General features: G+C 38.3%; 1 protein-coding gene and 1 long non-coding RNA gene across 2 annotated transcripts; one reads left to right on the forward strand and one right to left on the reverse strand.

The window, feature by feature from the left end:
• Positions 1-178: 178 nt before the first annotated feature.
• Positions 179-2,826, reverse strand: LOC140785727 (uncharacterized). Its single transcript, XR_012108503.1, has 2 exons — positions 2,650-2,826; positions 179-891 (listed from the first exon to the last, which is right to left on the reverse strand). It is a non-coding gene; the product is annotated as an uncharacterized lncRNA (long non-coding RNA).
• Positions 2,827-3,524: 698 nt separating this feature from the next.
• On the forward strand, positions 3,525-15,619 carry LOC140785907 (histone acetyltransferase GCN5-like). The gene is made up of 13 exons (XM_073134008.1): positions 3,525-4,243; positions 4,919-4,983; positions 5,171-5,251; positions 5,458-5,529; positions 10,287-10,455; positions 10,933-10,976; positions 11,269-11,368; positions 12,372-12,440; positions 13,528-13,582; positions 14,379-14,494; positions 14,702-14,795; positions 14,872-15,013; positions 15,163-15,619. The coding sequence occupies exons 1-13, from the start codon at positions 3,644-3,646 to the stop codon at positions 15,224-15,226; spliced, it is 1,671 nt and encodes a 556-aa protein (XP_072990109.1). The 5' UTR covers positions 3,525-3,643; the 3' UTR covers positions 15,227-15,619.
• The last annotated feature ends 88 nt before the right edge of the window (positions 15,620-15,707 follow it).

Below are 15,707 nucleotides of genomic sequence, written 5' to 3' on the forward strand. Positions count from 1 at the left end.
AATCAGCCTGATGACATAGGCTTCATTTTTAAGTTGGATTCTGCATTGGCAAAAAATAAAGATATAAATTTTTTATAACCAACTGTGAAAGATGGTGTCAAGCCAATCAATCTAGATGACTGAAAGAAGCAAAGAAGGCAAGGCTTCTTATGAATCCACCCTCCTCAAAAAACACTGCTTATCAATAATTTAATTTCTTTATTATTATCTACATAAGAAAACCTCTGTATGTTACACACATTATGCACATAAATAAATAAAACACATCCAATACATCACTTAACCTGATCTGTCAAATAGCATGAAACAATAAAAGAACCCCCACAATGAAGTATTGTGAGTAGTGAATGGTCGCCATAGTAACAGGAATAACAGCAGCATTGACCTTCACCGACCCACCCTTTACTCTTCATACCACCAATTGAGAAAAAAAAATTACAGTGAGTTCTGCATAGTAGGCTCTGTAATCACCCCAAAAGAAAAGATGAAAGTAGAAAAAACAATGCTTGCAGAAGGTTTATGATGCAAGTAGTAGAGCCTAAGCTCAGGAGTAGTTGCTGGGCACGTGCAGATGAAGAGCTCAGCCTATAAAGGGGCATTTGGTTCGGGCTTGATGACAGAGGCTTCTGACTTGCAGTCGGAACGATGGATGAACATCTTGAGGAGAAATGACATTATGTAAAAGGTCCTGGACACAATGGATGGCAGTGTTGTCCTGATACCTTCTTCCATGAGCACTACTAGCTGCCTTCCTGCACCGTCATTTGACCAGTTCCCCCAGACCTGTTGCTTGCTTGCACCCTCAATTTCCTTCCCATCTATACATATGAATAAGATCATAAGATATAGAGTAAACATGGGACCATGCAGTTGGCAGCAATCCTGTGCAATCTGAGGAAGAGAAGTTTCGATGTAAGAACAGAGAATAAAGCAAAAACGTTCACATTGAGAGGTATGGAGAAGAGGCTAATTTTTTTAAAAAAAAAAAAATGAATATGTACATCTGCAAGTTTTTGCTTATCAGTTCAGCATGCACAAAAATAGAAATCCATACCAGAAACAAACTTATAGACTTAAATCTCATAAATCATATTGAGAGTTAGACAAAGTGAGACTAGAGAAACATATGCATAACAAGCTTTAGTAATAGGCTTTTAGTTCCATACAGAAAGTGGAGAACTAACATAGAACATTCTAATTAAAGAACTCTGAGTCATTCCAGTGCTTGAGATTATGAACTTATGGCGGCAGCAGTTATATATTCTTCGTGACTTGAGCTACTAGCGAATCAACATTGATATTCCATTGCACATCCATTTTTCCAGAACAAATGCAATGCATTTTGCTCCAGGTCCATTAGATCCATTAGCAGCTGTGAATATATTAGCAGAAAATTTCTACCTATGTGCAAATCAGCTTTTGAATCTCTTCGTAAAGTCACTCCCCTTCTCACTTCCTAAGTGCTTCAAAAATCATTTCTTTGCAACAATATAGCATATGTTGACCCATTCCCATCCCGCTTCAAGCAACTAGGGATCTCAGTAACTCCCAAACCAAAAGATGTTTATTGCAGGATGAGTACCAAATGCTCTAAATGTCAGATGAGAAATTAACCCAATTCTATTGTTCCATTTAGAAAAGACGTCTAGGCTATTGTTCTCAACTTCCAATGCCCCCACAAGATTTTCTCTGAAATGGCACGGACATATTTGCTTGTAGGAGGAGTTGAACTCATGTCAAAAAGCAAAAGAACAGGAGCAGAGGCAAGAATCAAGTCGGTTAGGTTACTTAAGGCTGCAAAAGATTATTACTGGATAAACTATTAAAAAGCAGAATTTTTGTGTGTAAAAAGTAGAAACCAAACTAGAGGAATGAAGCACATACTGAGTAAAAGCACAGTGGAGATACAATATACATAAGCATCTCTTGTTGCTACCTCTATAGGTGGGGATGGATTATTGGCTATATGTTGCACCACAGAATCAGTAACACATGGCCTGCTCATATTGCGTGACATTTGGTAAAAGAAAAACCAAAGTTTGAATTAAGTAAGTCAAGCTAGCTCTAAAACATGAAACAAGTATACCAAGCTACTCGCTGGGAAGAAAAGGTCACCTCTAGCATAAGAATGGGAAACTGAAACATGACAAATTGGCAACCTCACAAGACGATCTTATTCTCAAGGCTGATCAAAGAAAGCTTTCAATAAACTTAGTCTTGGTTCAGAAGTCCTACGAAAAGGGAAGATAATACATCTCTATACATAAACATCCAGGATGAAAGTATGTCTTAGAAAGTTAATCAACAAGTTGTATGAAAACAAACTATACACAAGTCGCAGTAGGACTAAATAATGAATGTTCACAGGCAGGCTAAAGATGAAATACGCAGAAGGATCTATATCAAAAAGGATGATAAATAGTTTGCATAAATAAATGGAATAGAAATCGCACGCATTCTTTCAAAAATACATATTCTTAAATCCTCCAATATTCAAGCTTAAAATCACAGACGAGTGCATTAGTTACCAAACCAAGAAGGGACGCAATTGCAAAAAACGGAAAATTGTGTAAATATAAGAGACACAAAGGTTCCCCTCACAGGCGTCGTCGTTCTCCTGCGCCTATGCAACCGGGCACGTGTACTCACCAGAGAGGCGGCGGAGCCACGCCGGTAGCGCCGCATGTGGTAGTCCGCCGAGGCGATGACCCAATGGCGCGTCTCCGGCGGCTGTGTTGACCTGTAGATCGGAACGATCCGACGGGGAACGTTTTGGGAGTAGGGGATGAGATTCGAGCGATCGGAGGATGAAGAAGAAAATCTATTACAATATCTCGAATAGGTGGTTAGGTAAGTAGGTTAGGTGTTCCTTTTTCCAAATATCCCCTGCAATAAGGTGTATATTGTGAGAACCCACCATAACTTTTGCAAATTACATCAGATTTTGTGTTTATTCTTTTTATTTGATATATATTATTTTACGTTTATAAGATATGGAGAGCTTTGCATGATTGATCTAAGTATTGTACTGGAACAATGTCTATGAGACTTCGACGTGCTGACTCGTATAATGAACCAATATTTATACTGCTCCATTATATATTAAGGAACAAGTGAAGATAAGAATAAGCCCTTCTAATTTATACTACTACGAAGGAATTAGAGCATTAAGAAGGAGAAGAGTTGATCTGAGTGAGCTATCTATTTATTACCTTCTACAGACTGTTGAAAGGGTCATTGGATTGGATAATATTTTAATGCAGGCAAATATTAATTATCTACTTTTTGAAAGAAAAAAAAATGGAGATGAGAGGAATCCATCTTATTATATGATATTAATAATGACATCTCGATGGGTTAAGCAAGGCTGGATTAGCTTAAACTTATTAATTAAGCCGTCGGATGGCACTGGACCACTCCCATCACCGGAGGGAATATCCTATTGGGCCGGCCCGTGTTGGTTGGCCCGCTTAGATCATGGGCTCCAATTGAATTGAAGAACGTGGAAAACTCAGCATCCATATACGATGATTTAAACTAATTTGCAAAACTTTCTTGGTCGGTCGAAGCCGTACCGGCGGTGAGGGAGAAGCAAGCTAGAAGTAAAAGCCTAATTCCTCTGCACACCCACGACGAACCCTAGATGGATCCGGTCCGATCCCGGAGCTCTCAAACACCTTCCCCCTCCCACTCCGCCTCCGCCTCTGCCTCCAGCGCCGTCCATCACAAGCGCAAGTTTCCCGGCGCCCCCGGCCCCTCCGCCGCCTCTGCCGCCGCACCTTTCTCTCTCTCCGACGCCGGTGCCGTGACCTCCAACGACGACCTAGACAGCATCAGCGCCCGCGAGGAGGAGGACGACGACTCGGATGAGGAAGACGACGACGATGACGAGGAAGACGATGACGAGGAGGAGGAGGAGGAGGACAACGACTCCATGAGGACATTCACCACCGCACGCTTAGAAACCCCTGGGGGGGGAGCCGCCTCTGGTAACCCTAGGAGCAATAAGCCACCGAAGCCGGAGAGTAATCCGATTCCTAAGGTCGAGGCTCCGGGCAGTGGAGCAGCGGAGATTGGTGGGAAGGATGGGAATGCCGCTCAATCAGGACAACAGAATGCCGCCAATGCGGCGAGCTTGATGCCTGGGATCGTAGTGAAGGAGGACACAGTGAAGGGGATTTTTACCGAGAATATACAGACGAGTGGAGCTTACAGTGCCAGGGAAGAAGGGCTGAAGAGAGAGGTAAAACATTCTGTTATTTTGTTGGAAAAATGATTTCTTTTCTTTTTTTAGGTTTGTTGTGTGCGTGTGTGTTGAATTGTAGAATTGGCTAAAACAATATACAGAGTCATAAACTGCTTCCTGAAATTCTTTACGGTGAAACCTACTTTTGGAATAAAAGAAAATATGAAACTTCTAGCTGTATTGCTACTAAATACTTTTAAATATGGTTGAACTGATTGCTTAATCGAGTAGATGTTGATAACCTTGGCACATAGGCTACAAGAAATTGTAAAATTAGCTAAAACAGTTTAGGAAGTTATAAACTGCTTCTTGTAATTCTTTAAAGTAAAACCTATGTTTGGAATAAAAGAACATCTGGAACTTCTACTTGTATTTCTATAAAATAGAACTTATGTCACCAAAAGCATGTGTTCTATTCTATTATAACAGTGGACGAGATATTTTTTCTCTTCATATCACATAATTGAATATAGCGTAATTATTTAAAGGAAAAAACCATCGAGCTTACCTGCAGAAGTGTATGTATTTTTGGTTAACACTGCAATTAATGTTCCCTTAGTCATGGTTAACTTGAAAGGGCATGAAATAAAAAATCTGCTAGTCAAAAGAATGCTGACATCATAAGGTCCATTCTTTCCTAATATGTATTTGAATAGTTTTTTTTACTCCCAGGAAGATGCTGGAAGACTTAAATTTTTGTGCTATGCAAATGATGGAATTGACGAACATATGATATGGTATGTTTTTTAGTTGATCCCCTTCTCCTTCCATCTACTGTTCCTCTCACTAAGTTTCAAGGCTCAGCTGTATAGTACTTTATTATATATTCATAATCTCAATGTATTTGAATGTTATTGGAAAGTACCTGAAAGTTCCAACTGAAATTGCACATTTGTAATTAAGATTTTGATTTTCTTTCTTTAGGCTTATTGGATTGAAGAATATATTTGCTCGGCAACTTCCTAATATGCCCAAGGAGTACATTGTTCGCCTTGTCATGGATAGGTAAAAATATCTTATTTATTTTGTTCTTTCTAGAATAAAATTTCCGACTTCTGATAGATAAGTAGAAGAGGCTGAATCTGTTCTGTTCTGTTCTTGTCATTATGTTGCGGAATGAAGAACTAACTTGAGTTCTCTGAATCAGAATTCAATATCTTGCCTATACTATGCGTCTAACTAAATTTGCATTTTCTTTTTAATTGCTGCAGAAGCCACAAGTCAATGATGGTTATCAGGCATAATTTGGTTGTTGGAGGCATTACGTACCGTCCCTATAAAAGGTGAAGCTGATGATATTATTATCATATTGAAAATGTTCTGCATTTTAACCTGGTTGATGGTCTTTAGATAGCCTTGAGACTCTTTAGATAGCCTCTCTCTCCAGTGGGATGTCTACTATTTTTTTTCACGAATTACGAGATATGTAAATATCAGTGTTTACTTAAACATATTTGACCTATCTATGACCCTACTTTTCTCTTGCTTTTTATCAATTAAAGGATTTTTTGTGTAGTTTTACAGTGAGTGAGGTCCATGTGAGCAGTGCATGAGTTGGTCTTTACTTGTCTAAGAATGCATAATTGATAATTTGCATAAGGAAGAGGGGTTTGATAATTCTGAAGCAATCAGTCTAGGGCCCAAATACCCTACAAGTTTGGACTAGCTCCACCTGCTATAACCATGTTGCTAGGCTATTTGTTTCACCTCCTGCCCTCCTCATATCTTCTGCAAGATACAACATTTTTAAATTGATGACCTAAGCCTTTACCAAACTAAACAGAGAATATATATGCTCAATGTCTAAGATTTGATTTCTGCGGTCCAACATTCTTTCTTTCTGAGAACCATGAAATAAGTATCATCATTTGGTGGGGATAGCGGCGGCTGCGATGGCGGCGCGCGGTGGCGGCCGGGGGCAAGAAGAATGGCAAAGGATGCGGGACAGCGTAGGAGGCTGAGAGCGGCAAATGACGGCAAACTTGGTGTGACGACGGCGGTGGAGATGGACTGCGACAGGGGCGGTGGAAGCGCTAGCAGTGGTCGCAACAACAGAGATGGCTGCGGATAGGCGGTTGCAGTAGGAAATTGCAACAGTAGTGGTGGCCGCGGCAGGGGCTGTAGTGGCGGGGAGTAGCAACAGGGGAGGCTGCGGCGAGGTGTAACGGCAGGGACGGCCGCGACGAGGCTGCAGTGGCTAGTGGCTAGGGGGGGGGGGGCTGCGGTAGCGACGGTGGTGAAGATGATGGCACGACAAAGCAAAGGCCGTGGAAATCGGCGGCGGCGTCGTCCGTAGAGGTCGGCGGCAGCGTCGACGAACAGAGGAAGATGGGATGATAGATGTGAGTGACGGCTGAGGCTAAAGAGGAGGAAGATGACAATGAGTTTGGATCGGGTTGGTTCGGTTGGAGAAGATTGGATTTAATTAGGTGGGTGTGGGTTGTGAGTAAACGGGTCGAGTTTGGGTAGATTTCTACCAATTCACTAAGGCTAAAAGATGGGCTAGGTTAGGCTGGTGGGTTTAGTTGGTTAGTGGACTTTGGGTTTTGGAATGATGAGAGATTTAAGTTAGTGGGTTAATGGGTTTAGGTTTTGGGTTGGTTGGGATTAAGTTAGGAAGGTAGATAAGATAGGTATTAATCCTAAAATTATGGGAACCAATTTCCAAAATTATGGAAACTAATTCTCAAAATTATGGAAATTACTCCCTAAATTTGTGGAAAGTAATCTCCAAAATTATGGAAATTAATTCCAAAATTATAGAAACTAATTTTCCAAATTAAGGAAAAATAAATAAGGAAAAAAATTATCTTCTAAATTTGAATTTCTAAATTTTGAAATTTTTGAAATTCAAAATTAAAGATAAAGATGAAACAAATAAACTGAATATCGGAATTTGATTTTTTTTTTCAAAGACGCTCTTTTTTTTTCTTTTTTCTTTTGATTTAAAATGGGGAAAGAAAATTTATTGAATAAAGCTTACTTGTGATGATCTCATTGTGTGGAGATTTGGTGATGGTAATGGTTTATTATTTTTCTCGTTAAGGATGATCTCTTTGCGTAACTCGAATCTAGATCCTAATGTTATCGGGTGACAAATCTCATAGCGATCTGGTGTTCATGGAACGATTGATCTGACGAAAAAAAAGATGAGGCGCAACGTAGAATCCAGGCAATGGAACGTCCATAAACTAGGAAACGATTTGCTATGATACCAAAGCTAATGCAGGACAACGTCTCGATTGCAGAGTTGAGAAGAAGTACGGAGAAATAATCAAACCCGTGGGCTATGATACCAAAGCTAATGCAGGACAACATGAATCCACCAATCGGGTGTCGGAATTTTAGAAGGTGACTAGTCACAACCCTCGTTAAGCCAAAGGGCCACAGGTTCTAGGGCTGTTTTCGTCTTTTATCTTTTACTTTATTTTGCCTATATTAAGGCTTGTAATCATCTTTTACGGGTTAATGAATATTTTAAGAGCTTTTGCATATTGAGTGTTTGTTAGTGGATTCCAACTCGGTGGATTCTGACACCCCAATTGGTAGATTTCACGGGTTTGATTATTTCTTCCTACTTCTTCTCAACTCTGCAATCGAGACGTTGTCTTGCATCAGCTTTGGTATCAGAGCAGATTATTTTCTAGTTTATGGACGCTCCACCATTTGGATTCTACGCTGTGCCTCATCTTTTCTTCGTCAGATCAATTGCTCCATAAACACTAGATCACTACGAGATACGTCGCCCGATTACATTAGGATCCGGATCCGAGTTACGCGAGGAGATCACCCTTAACGAGGAAAATAATAAACCATTACCATCACTATCACCGTCACCAAATCTCAAGGATATCATCACAAGTAAGCTTTATTCAATAGATTTTCTTCCCTGTTTTAGATCAAAAAAAAAAAAATAGAAAGAGCATCTGTTGAAAAAGAAAAAAAGCGTCTCTGAAAAAAAAATCAAATTTCGAAATTCAGTTTATTTGTTTCATCTTTATTTTTAATTTTAAATTTTGAAAATTTTAAAATTTAGAAATTCAGATTTAGAAGATAATTTTTTCCTTATTTATCTTTCCTTAATTTTGGGAAATTAGTTTCCATAATTTTGGGATTAATTTCTATAATTTTGGGGATTAGTTTTCACAATTTTAGGAAGTAGTTTCTATAATTTTGGGAATTAATTTCCACAATTTTAGGGAGTAGTTTCCATAATTTTGAGAATTAATTTTCATAATTTTAGGATTAATACCTATCTTATCTACCTTCCTAACTTAATCCCAACCAACCTAAAATCTAAACTCATTAACCCACTAATCTAAATCTCTCATCATTCCAAAACGTAAAGCCTACTAGCCAACTGAGCCCACTAGCCTAACCTAGCCTATCTTTTAACCTTAGTGAATCGGTAGAAACCTACCCAAACTCGACCCATTTACCCACAACCCACACCCACCTAACTAAACCCAATCTCCAACCGAACCAACCCGATCCAAATCCATCGTTATCTTCCTCCTCTTTAGCCCTAGCCATCACTCACATCCATCATCCCATCTTCCTCTGTTGACCGACGCTGCCGCCGACCTCCACGGACGACACTGCTACCGATCTCCACAGCCCTTGCTCTGCCGTGCCATCATCTTCACCACTGTCAGTGCCTACCGCTGCAGCAGCCTTTCCCCTAGCCACTGTAGCCGTCCCTGTCACTGCACCTTGCCGCAACCTCCTCTGCTGCTACTCCCTGCCACTGCAGCCCCTGCCGCGGCTGCCCCTGTCGTATCCACCCACTGCTGTAATTTTCTATCGCAGCCATCTCTGCTGTCGCTTCCGCAACCCATCTCCACCGTCGCCGCCATCGCGCTGCTGTTGTAGCTCTTGCGTAGTCCTGCCACTACCGTCCCTACAGACACTGCTACCGTTGCAGCTACCACTGCCTATGCACATCCCCACCGAACCCTATGCTACATCTACTACCCTTCCAAACATCCCTGTTGTGCCACATACTACTTTCGTTTTCTCATTCAATGGCACGGGCGATTAGAGTCTGATTGTACGTGGATCACTCGCGAGGAGTTACAGCAGCTTGATCCTGACATTTTGGAGTACTATCAGAGCCACTCGACTGAGTCAAATTTCTTTCACCCTAGGAGAGTTGGCAGGGACACCACTTTTCGTCACGTTTATTTTCGTAGGCATAAAAGGACTGCACCCGTGGCCCTTTGGCTTAACTAGAGTTGTGACTAGTCACTTTCTAGGGCTATGCTCTTCTTTTGTCTTTTACTTTATTTTGCCTATATAAAAACTTGTAATCATCTATAGGTTAATGAATATTTTGAAAGTTTTTGCATATTAAGTGTTAGTCAGTGAATTCCAACATCGGTGGATTTCGACGACCTGATTGGTGGATTCCACGGGTTTGATTATTTTTACTTCTTCTTCTCAACTCTGCAATCGAGACGTTGTCCTACATCATCATCTCACTCGAAGTAAGTTGTTTTGAGTACAGTATCTCCCTTTATTACCAAAGATTGGCACCGCTCAAACAGGCATATCCATGCAATCCAATTGGTGGCACATTTTGCTTGGTAGCCTCCTTTTAAATATTCTTTTCAAGATATTTCCTTTTTGGAATTCTTTTCTTTCAAGCTAGGAGGGACAAATGCTAATAGCCTCATTTCACTAATTTTCGTAGCACTGGGTATCTGCTAATGAGAAGTGTTATTATATTATTAGTCTGATGAGAAGAAGCATGTTCAGTATGGTGGATGAAAGAAGAGCATCAGTCCATTGATGATCTGTGATTTGAGGTTCAAATCTGTTATGTTTTAAGCTCAGGCCATTATAAGGTCTCCCAAGTGTTATTCTTTTCCTTTTCCTGCTCATCTGTCTTGTCTAATTTCCTGAGTTCTGACATATTCCACTGTATGTATATATTTAGTATCGTGCTGCTGTATATATACTATTACATCGCTTTTTTTCTTTTCTACCTTTTGGGTTTCTGCATACTATATGTTTACATATTTTTAATAATTTCTTGTAGTCAAAAATTTGGAGAGATAGCATTTTGTGCAATCACATCAGATGAACAAGTTAAAGGTTATGGCACAAGATTGATGAATCACTTGAAACAACATGCTCGTGATGTTGATGGGCTTACTCATTTTCTAACATATGCGGACAACAATGCTGTCATCTATTTTATAAAGCAGGTGCACTATATGAGTCTTGTTAGTTGATGTTTATAGTTATATTTTAACCCCTTTGGTTCAAATTGTCTTTGTTCCATGATATGATGTTGTGAAGCCATGAAGCCATAGGATGTGCTTTGTCCAGCATATTTCCTCGTCATAATTTACTGAAAATTGGCAAAACAGAGGCATTCATGACCTTATTTTGCAAGTCTTGTGAAACTTTGTGTTAGCATGAAACTATATGCTGTGTCTCTCTGATCTCTCATGCACACACACACACACTTAGAGAGACACAAAATATACTTGTGTTCCACTTCACAGTTGCTTGACCATATATTCATCTGTAAATTGCAGTAGTCATCCTTGTGGAATTTGATAGTTTTATCTGTACCCTGCAGTTATGGTTAACTTTATCATTGAACAATTCCACATACTCTCAAAGAAAGTTCTTTTCTCAAGCATCTACTTACACTGTGCTGCACACATACATTGTAGGGCTTCACAAAGGAGATCACCTTGGAGAAAGAAAGATGGCTGGGGTATGCAAGTTATTTTGCAATTATGGATTCCATTTGTTCAAAGTTTGGTGACTGTTAAGTAATAATGAACTTTACTGTAAATGTTGCTCTTAGGTTGATATTTTTTCTTTTTACATTTTCATTGATTACGTAGTGTACCTTAAAAATCATGCTCTACATGCAGTCTCTGCCGTAGTTATTCCATCTACATTATGTTTAGCTTGATACCTTACTTATAGTCTCCTCCATAATGATTCCATCTGCATTATATTTAGCTTGCCACCTTGCTTACAATTTACTTTCTCCAATACAGGTACATTAAAGACTATGATGGAGGAATATTGATGGAGTGCAAGATTTTTCCAAAACTTCCCTATACAGATTTGGCAACAATGATACGCAAACAAAGGCAGGTAAAGTGGAAAATGGTTACAATAACCAGCCCCAACATGTCCATTTGAGTTCAATTATAACTTTATACTAAACAAACACTGCTCACTCAGAGTCCAATATCAAATTATGCTTTCCTCTTGAACTTATTTGCATAGATGTGAAAACGGATCGAATACGGACCGGATAGTATTCAATCCATATCCGGATCCATATTTTTAGTCCGGATGCGGATATTGGATGGATAACAAAATTTAAAACCATATTCTAACTAAAAGGGATATGGATAATTTTCAAATAGAGGATCGGTTCTTAAATAGATATTAATCGAATTTTAAACGAATTATAATTTTTTAGTTATATATAATTAATACAAAAATATTAAGAGTTAAAAAAAAATAAACTTTTTGTATGTCAAATATATATCAAAATCAAAATTAGAAAAATTAATCTCTACAAATAATATATAACACATCATTAATAACAATATTAATATTCACTATTTAAATAAGCAAAGTAAAAACTGTAAATCATTCAAAAAAGTATGTGGGTAAATGGATATTTGATATCCGTATTCGAATCCGAAAATTATATCCGACTCGTATCCTAATCCGTATCGGGGTTTTTTTTTAAACTTCTATTCATATTCAAGTTTGTATCCGAATCGAATAAAATTTTTTTATCCGAATCGGGTTGGGTAGCGAGTCTGGTCGGAGTTAATTTGACCCGTTTTCACCTCTACATCTGCAGGATTCCAACTCTTATCCTTTAGCCCTTCCCCTCTCTTCTTTGACATTGATATACAAGATTTTACCTGTATCTTGTTTGATGGAGACATAGTTGTCACAATGACCAATTGAGTCAGCATGATCTCTGATACTTTTCTGAAAATTTTGAAGATAGAACAGGCCATGGACACCGATAGTTGACAAATGACAAGCCTTTTGCTATTTGGTTTCTTTTGTCACATGTAGTTTATTTAAATTATCATTTCAGTGCGTCTCATATACTTATATTTTAATGCAGGCAATTGATGAGAAAATTAAAGATCTCTCCAACTGTCACATTGTTTATCCCGGAATTGACTTTCAAAAGGTTATATATATGGTCCTTAAGTCTGTACATATTGCTTATAATGATTTAGTAAATATTATTGATAATCATTTTCTCTATTTATTTTGTTTTCCGATGGAGATTGAAATAGTGAAGGCAGTCTTTGTTTGTGAAAAATTCTATTTATGTCTTCCATGGTTGCTCCTCTACGGCATATACCCAAACACCCAATCTATAGCATGTTGAGAACTTATCCTGCTGAGAGTATGAGGGATCATATGATGTGTGACACCATTGATTGTTTACTTAACTGATATAAAACAAGTCAGTAGGTAATTTTGGAATATGCGAGATGGCGGAAATGGACGAAAATAATATGGTGTTCTGATGTATGCTTATTGGCATCCATGATGACCGTAGTTCAAGGTAGATTGGCATTGATATACCAATTTTCAACTTTTGAAGCAACTTGAAGGTATTTCCAATTGCAGAAGATGGCTTTAATGTAGGTATACCAGAACTCATCACCAGATTATGTCATTTGCTGCTACTTCATCTTTTTGCTTTTACATTTTATCTTAAATTTACTTGATATGTTGTAAAATGTGGATATCTTAGTGAAACTTCAATGCTGGCCTCAAGTTAACTTGGTATTCAGCAGCCAGTACTTCAGTGAGATACTTATATAGTTATATGCTCATATAGAATCAAGATATCTAGTGCTGTCCTATCTGAGCAACTGGGCTATCATCCCTGCGTCCTCTCAAGAGTATAACCATATTGCTGCGGAGCTTTTGGTATCTTATGATAACTTCAGACCATTAAGATTATGAATAGAGAAGTAAAAGCTTTAAGTGTCATACCATAAGGGGCCATGGTGTGACTGGCTTATGAAAATCTGGCTCAGTAATGTATGTTCTAAGTAGAAGGCTCAAAGTATGAACAGTGCAAATTATGCATTGCTTGACCTTCTTGAAGAGACTGCAGCAGAAGCTCTGTTATCATGACCTTTATTGTATTTTAGCTCTGTTATCATGATCTTTATTACAGTTTAGTTGTTTATCATCTTGATTTTTTATCTTCAGTTACCGATAAATAGATTCTAACAAAAAAAATTCTTCTTGTCCAGAAAGAAGCAGGTATCCCAAGAAAACCCATGAAACCTGAGGACATCCCTGGTCTCAGTGAGTAACACAGCTTTTCTTAGAAAATTTTCAGGTCGGACACAATGTTTCTTATGAGAGGGCTTTATTGCTAAATCTGATCCACAATAGGTTGCAAAGATATTTTCATTTGACTTGAATTTGTCTCCAAGAGAGAGGGTTTATTTGATTGCTATTCACCAATGAATAGAGGTGCATTCATGAACAAAACCCACTATATCCGTGAACCAAATGCCCCTATGAAAAAGATCAGCTGAACCATTCTCTGCTATTGGTAGTTTGGCACTGCTGCTAGTATCTAGTGTTGATAATATATTTGGTTGCTAATTACTTGTTACATTGATAGCAGTATATTATGCAATGTCAATGTTGCATCAATGGAAATACTTGCATTCTAGAAGCTAAAAGTGCACTGCAGTGTTACAATACTAGAAGAAAAGAATCTTTTGTTGTATTGAAATATAAGCAGGAAAATACAGTTGACTATTCTTACAATTATTTCTTCCAGTTTGCTCAGGAATTGTCATGAATTTGTTTTAGTCAAACAATTTTCTTCCTGCCAGTCTGCTACTACATTTAACATGTTATCTTGATTGTTAATTTGATAAAAATGATATTTAAGAAACCCATTTTTCTGTTGCAAATGAACTTGTTTATATGAGCATATGCATATGATGTTTTCTTAGTGGCTATGTTGGAGGTCTTTACTAATATATAAAGAGCCTCTAAATACTGTTATGTAATTTCTAGAATATTGCACACCAGCACCCTTTTGCTTATTGATAATTTTCTGATTCAAGATTATATTGCAATGCAGAGGAAGCAGGTTGGACTCCTGATCAGTGGGGACACTCAAGAATTAAGACAGCAAATGGAACAGATACCGTTGCCTATCGGCAACAACTGATAGTCTTTATGCGAGGACTTTTGAAGGCAAGTTTGGTGGATTGTTTCTTTTCCTTGTGTTCTCTTCTCTATGATCTTAATCATGTTGTTTGCGAGTATGGTGCATTAGGTTTCTTCAAAACTGTTTTTTGTTATCTTTCAATAGGATAAACATACACGTTGGCCATTCACATAGTATATCCTACTTTTCTACTGTGTCATAAACATATAGAATAAACATATAGCTGCTGACAGATGATGAATGAGCATCCAGATGCTTGGCCATTTAGGGAACCGGTAGATGCAAGAGACGTACCTGATTATTATGATATCATTAAAGATCCAATGGGTAAGTAGCAAACTGTTTGTTCTGAAGACATGCTTGTATCATTTAAAAATGATTTGTGGGCTCACTTTCTTTATAGATTTGAGGACAATGTCAAAGAGACTGGAGTCAGAGCAGTATTATGTTACTTTTGAGATGTTTGTTGCTGACGTCAAGAGAATGTTTTTAAATGCTCGCACATACAACTCCCCTGAGACCATATATTACAAATGTTCTACGCGGTAAGGCATCATCGACTGTGCTGTTTCACATTATTTTATCTTGCTTCTTTCTACTGTCATAACAAAAGTATTTATTTATTCATTTATTTCTTTTATGGGGGAAAATGACCCTTTCTCTAGCTAATTTCTCTTTCCTTCTTCGGCTGCAGGCTTGAAAACTACTTCTCGAACAAAGTCCAGGCACATTTATTTCAAACGTCAAACAAGAATTAGTAGGAACACATAAATCGAGCTCTGCTTGATTATTTACTAAAAGTTGGAGAGTTAGACCTGCAACTGTAAGAAGGGACTTATGAAGCCGAGACATGTAAAATCTTCACCAAGTGGCTAGGTAACATAGGCCGCTCCATTTCTTCATGTTGCAAGTGCTTAAAGATTAGCATTTTATTTGACCAACATACTGCACTGATTATTAATCAGCATATAGGTCAACCGATATTGTTTCTGCCTTTTTCTGATGAGGTAAAGATTCTAGTGTAAACGAAGCACGAGCCTTTATGGTCCTTCAAAATTCACCATTGTCTAGGATTCTCTACGCGAGATGTAACTTTTGGGAAGTACTGAATTGATTCATTTGGAAAATGTCTTGAATGCGCGTTGCTGCAAGAGATATTTTCGTATAATGTTTGATAAAATCAGTGGATTGCAGCACAGGTGGAACTCTTAGAATACGGCAGTATTTATGTTGCATTCA

Source organism: Typha latifolia, chromosome 4 (genome assembly GCF_019914945.1).
Source record: "Typha latifolia isolate L0001 chromosome 4, TyphaL0001v2, whole genome shotgun sequence".
Lineage (NCBI taxonomy): Eukaryota > Viridiplantae > Streptophyta > Magnoliopsida > Poales > Typhaceae > Typha > Typha latifolia.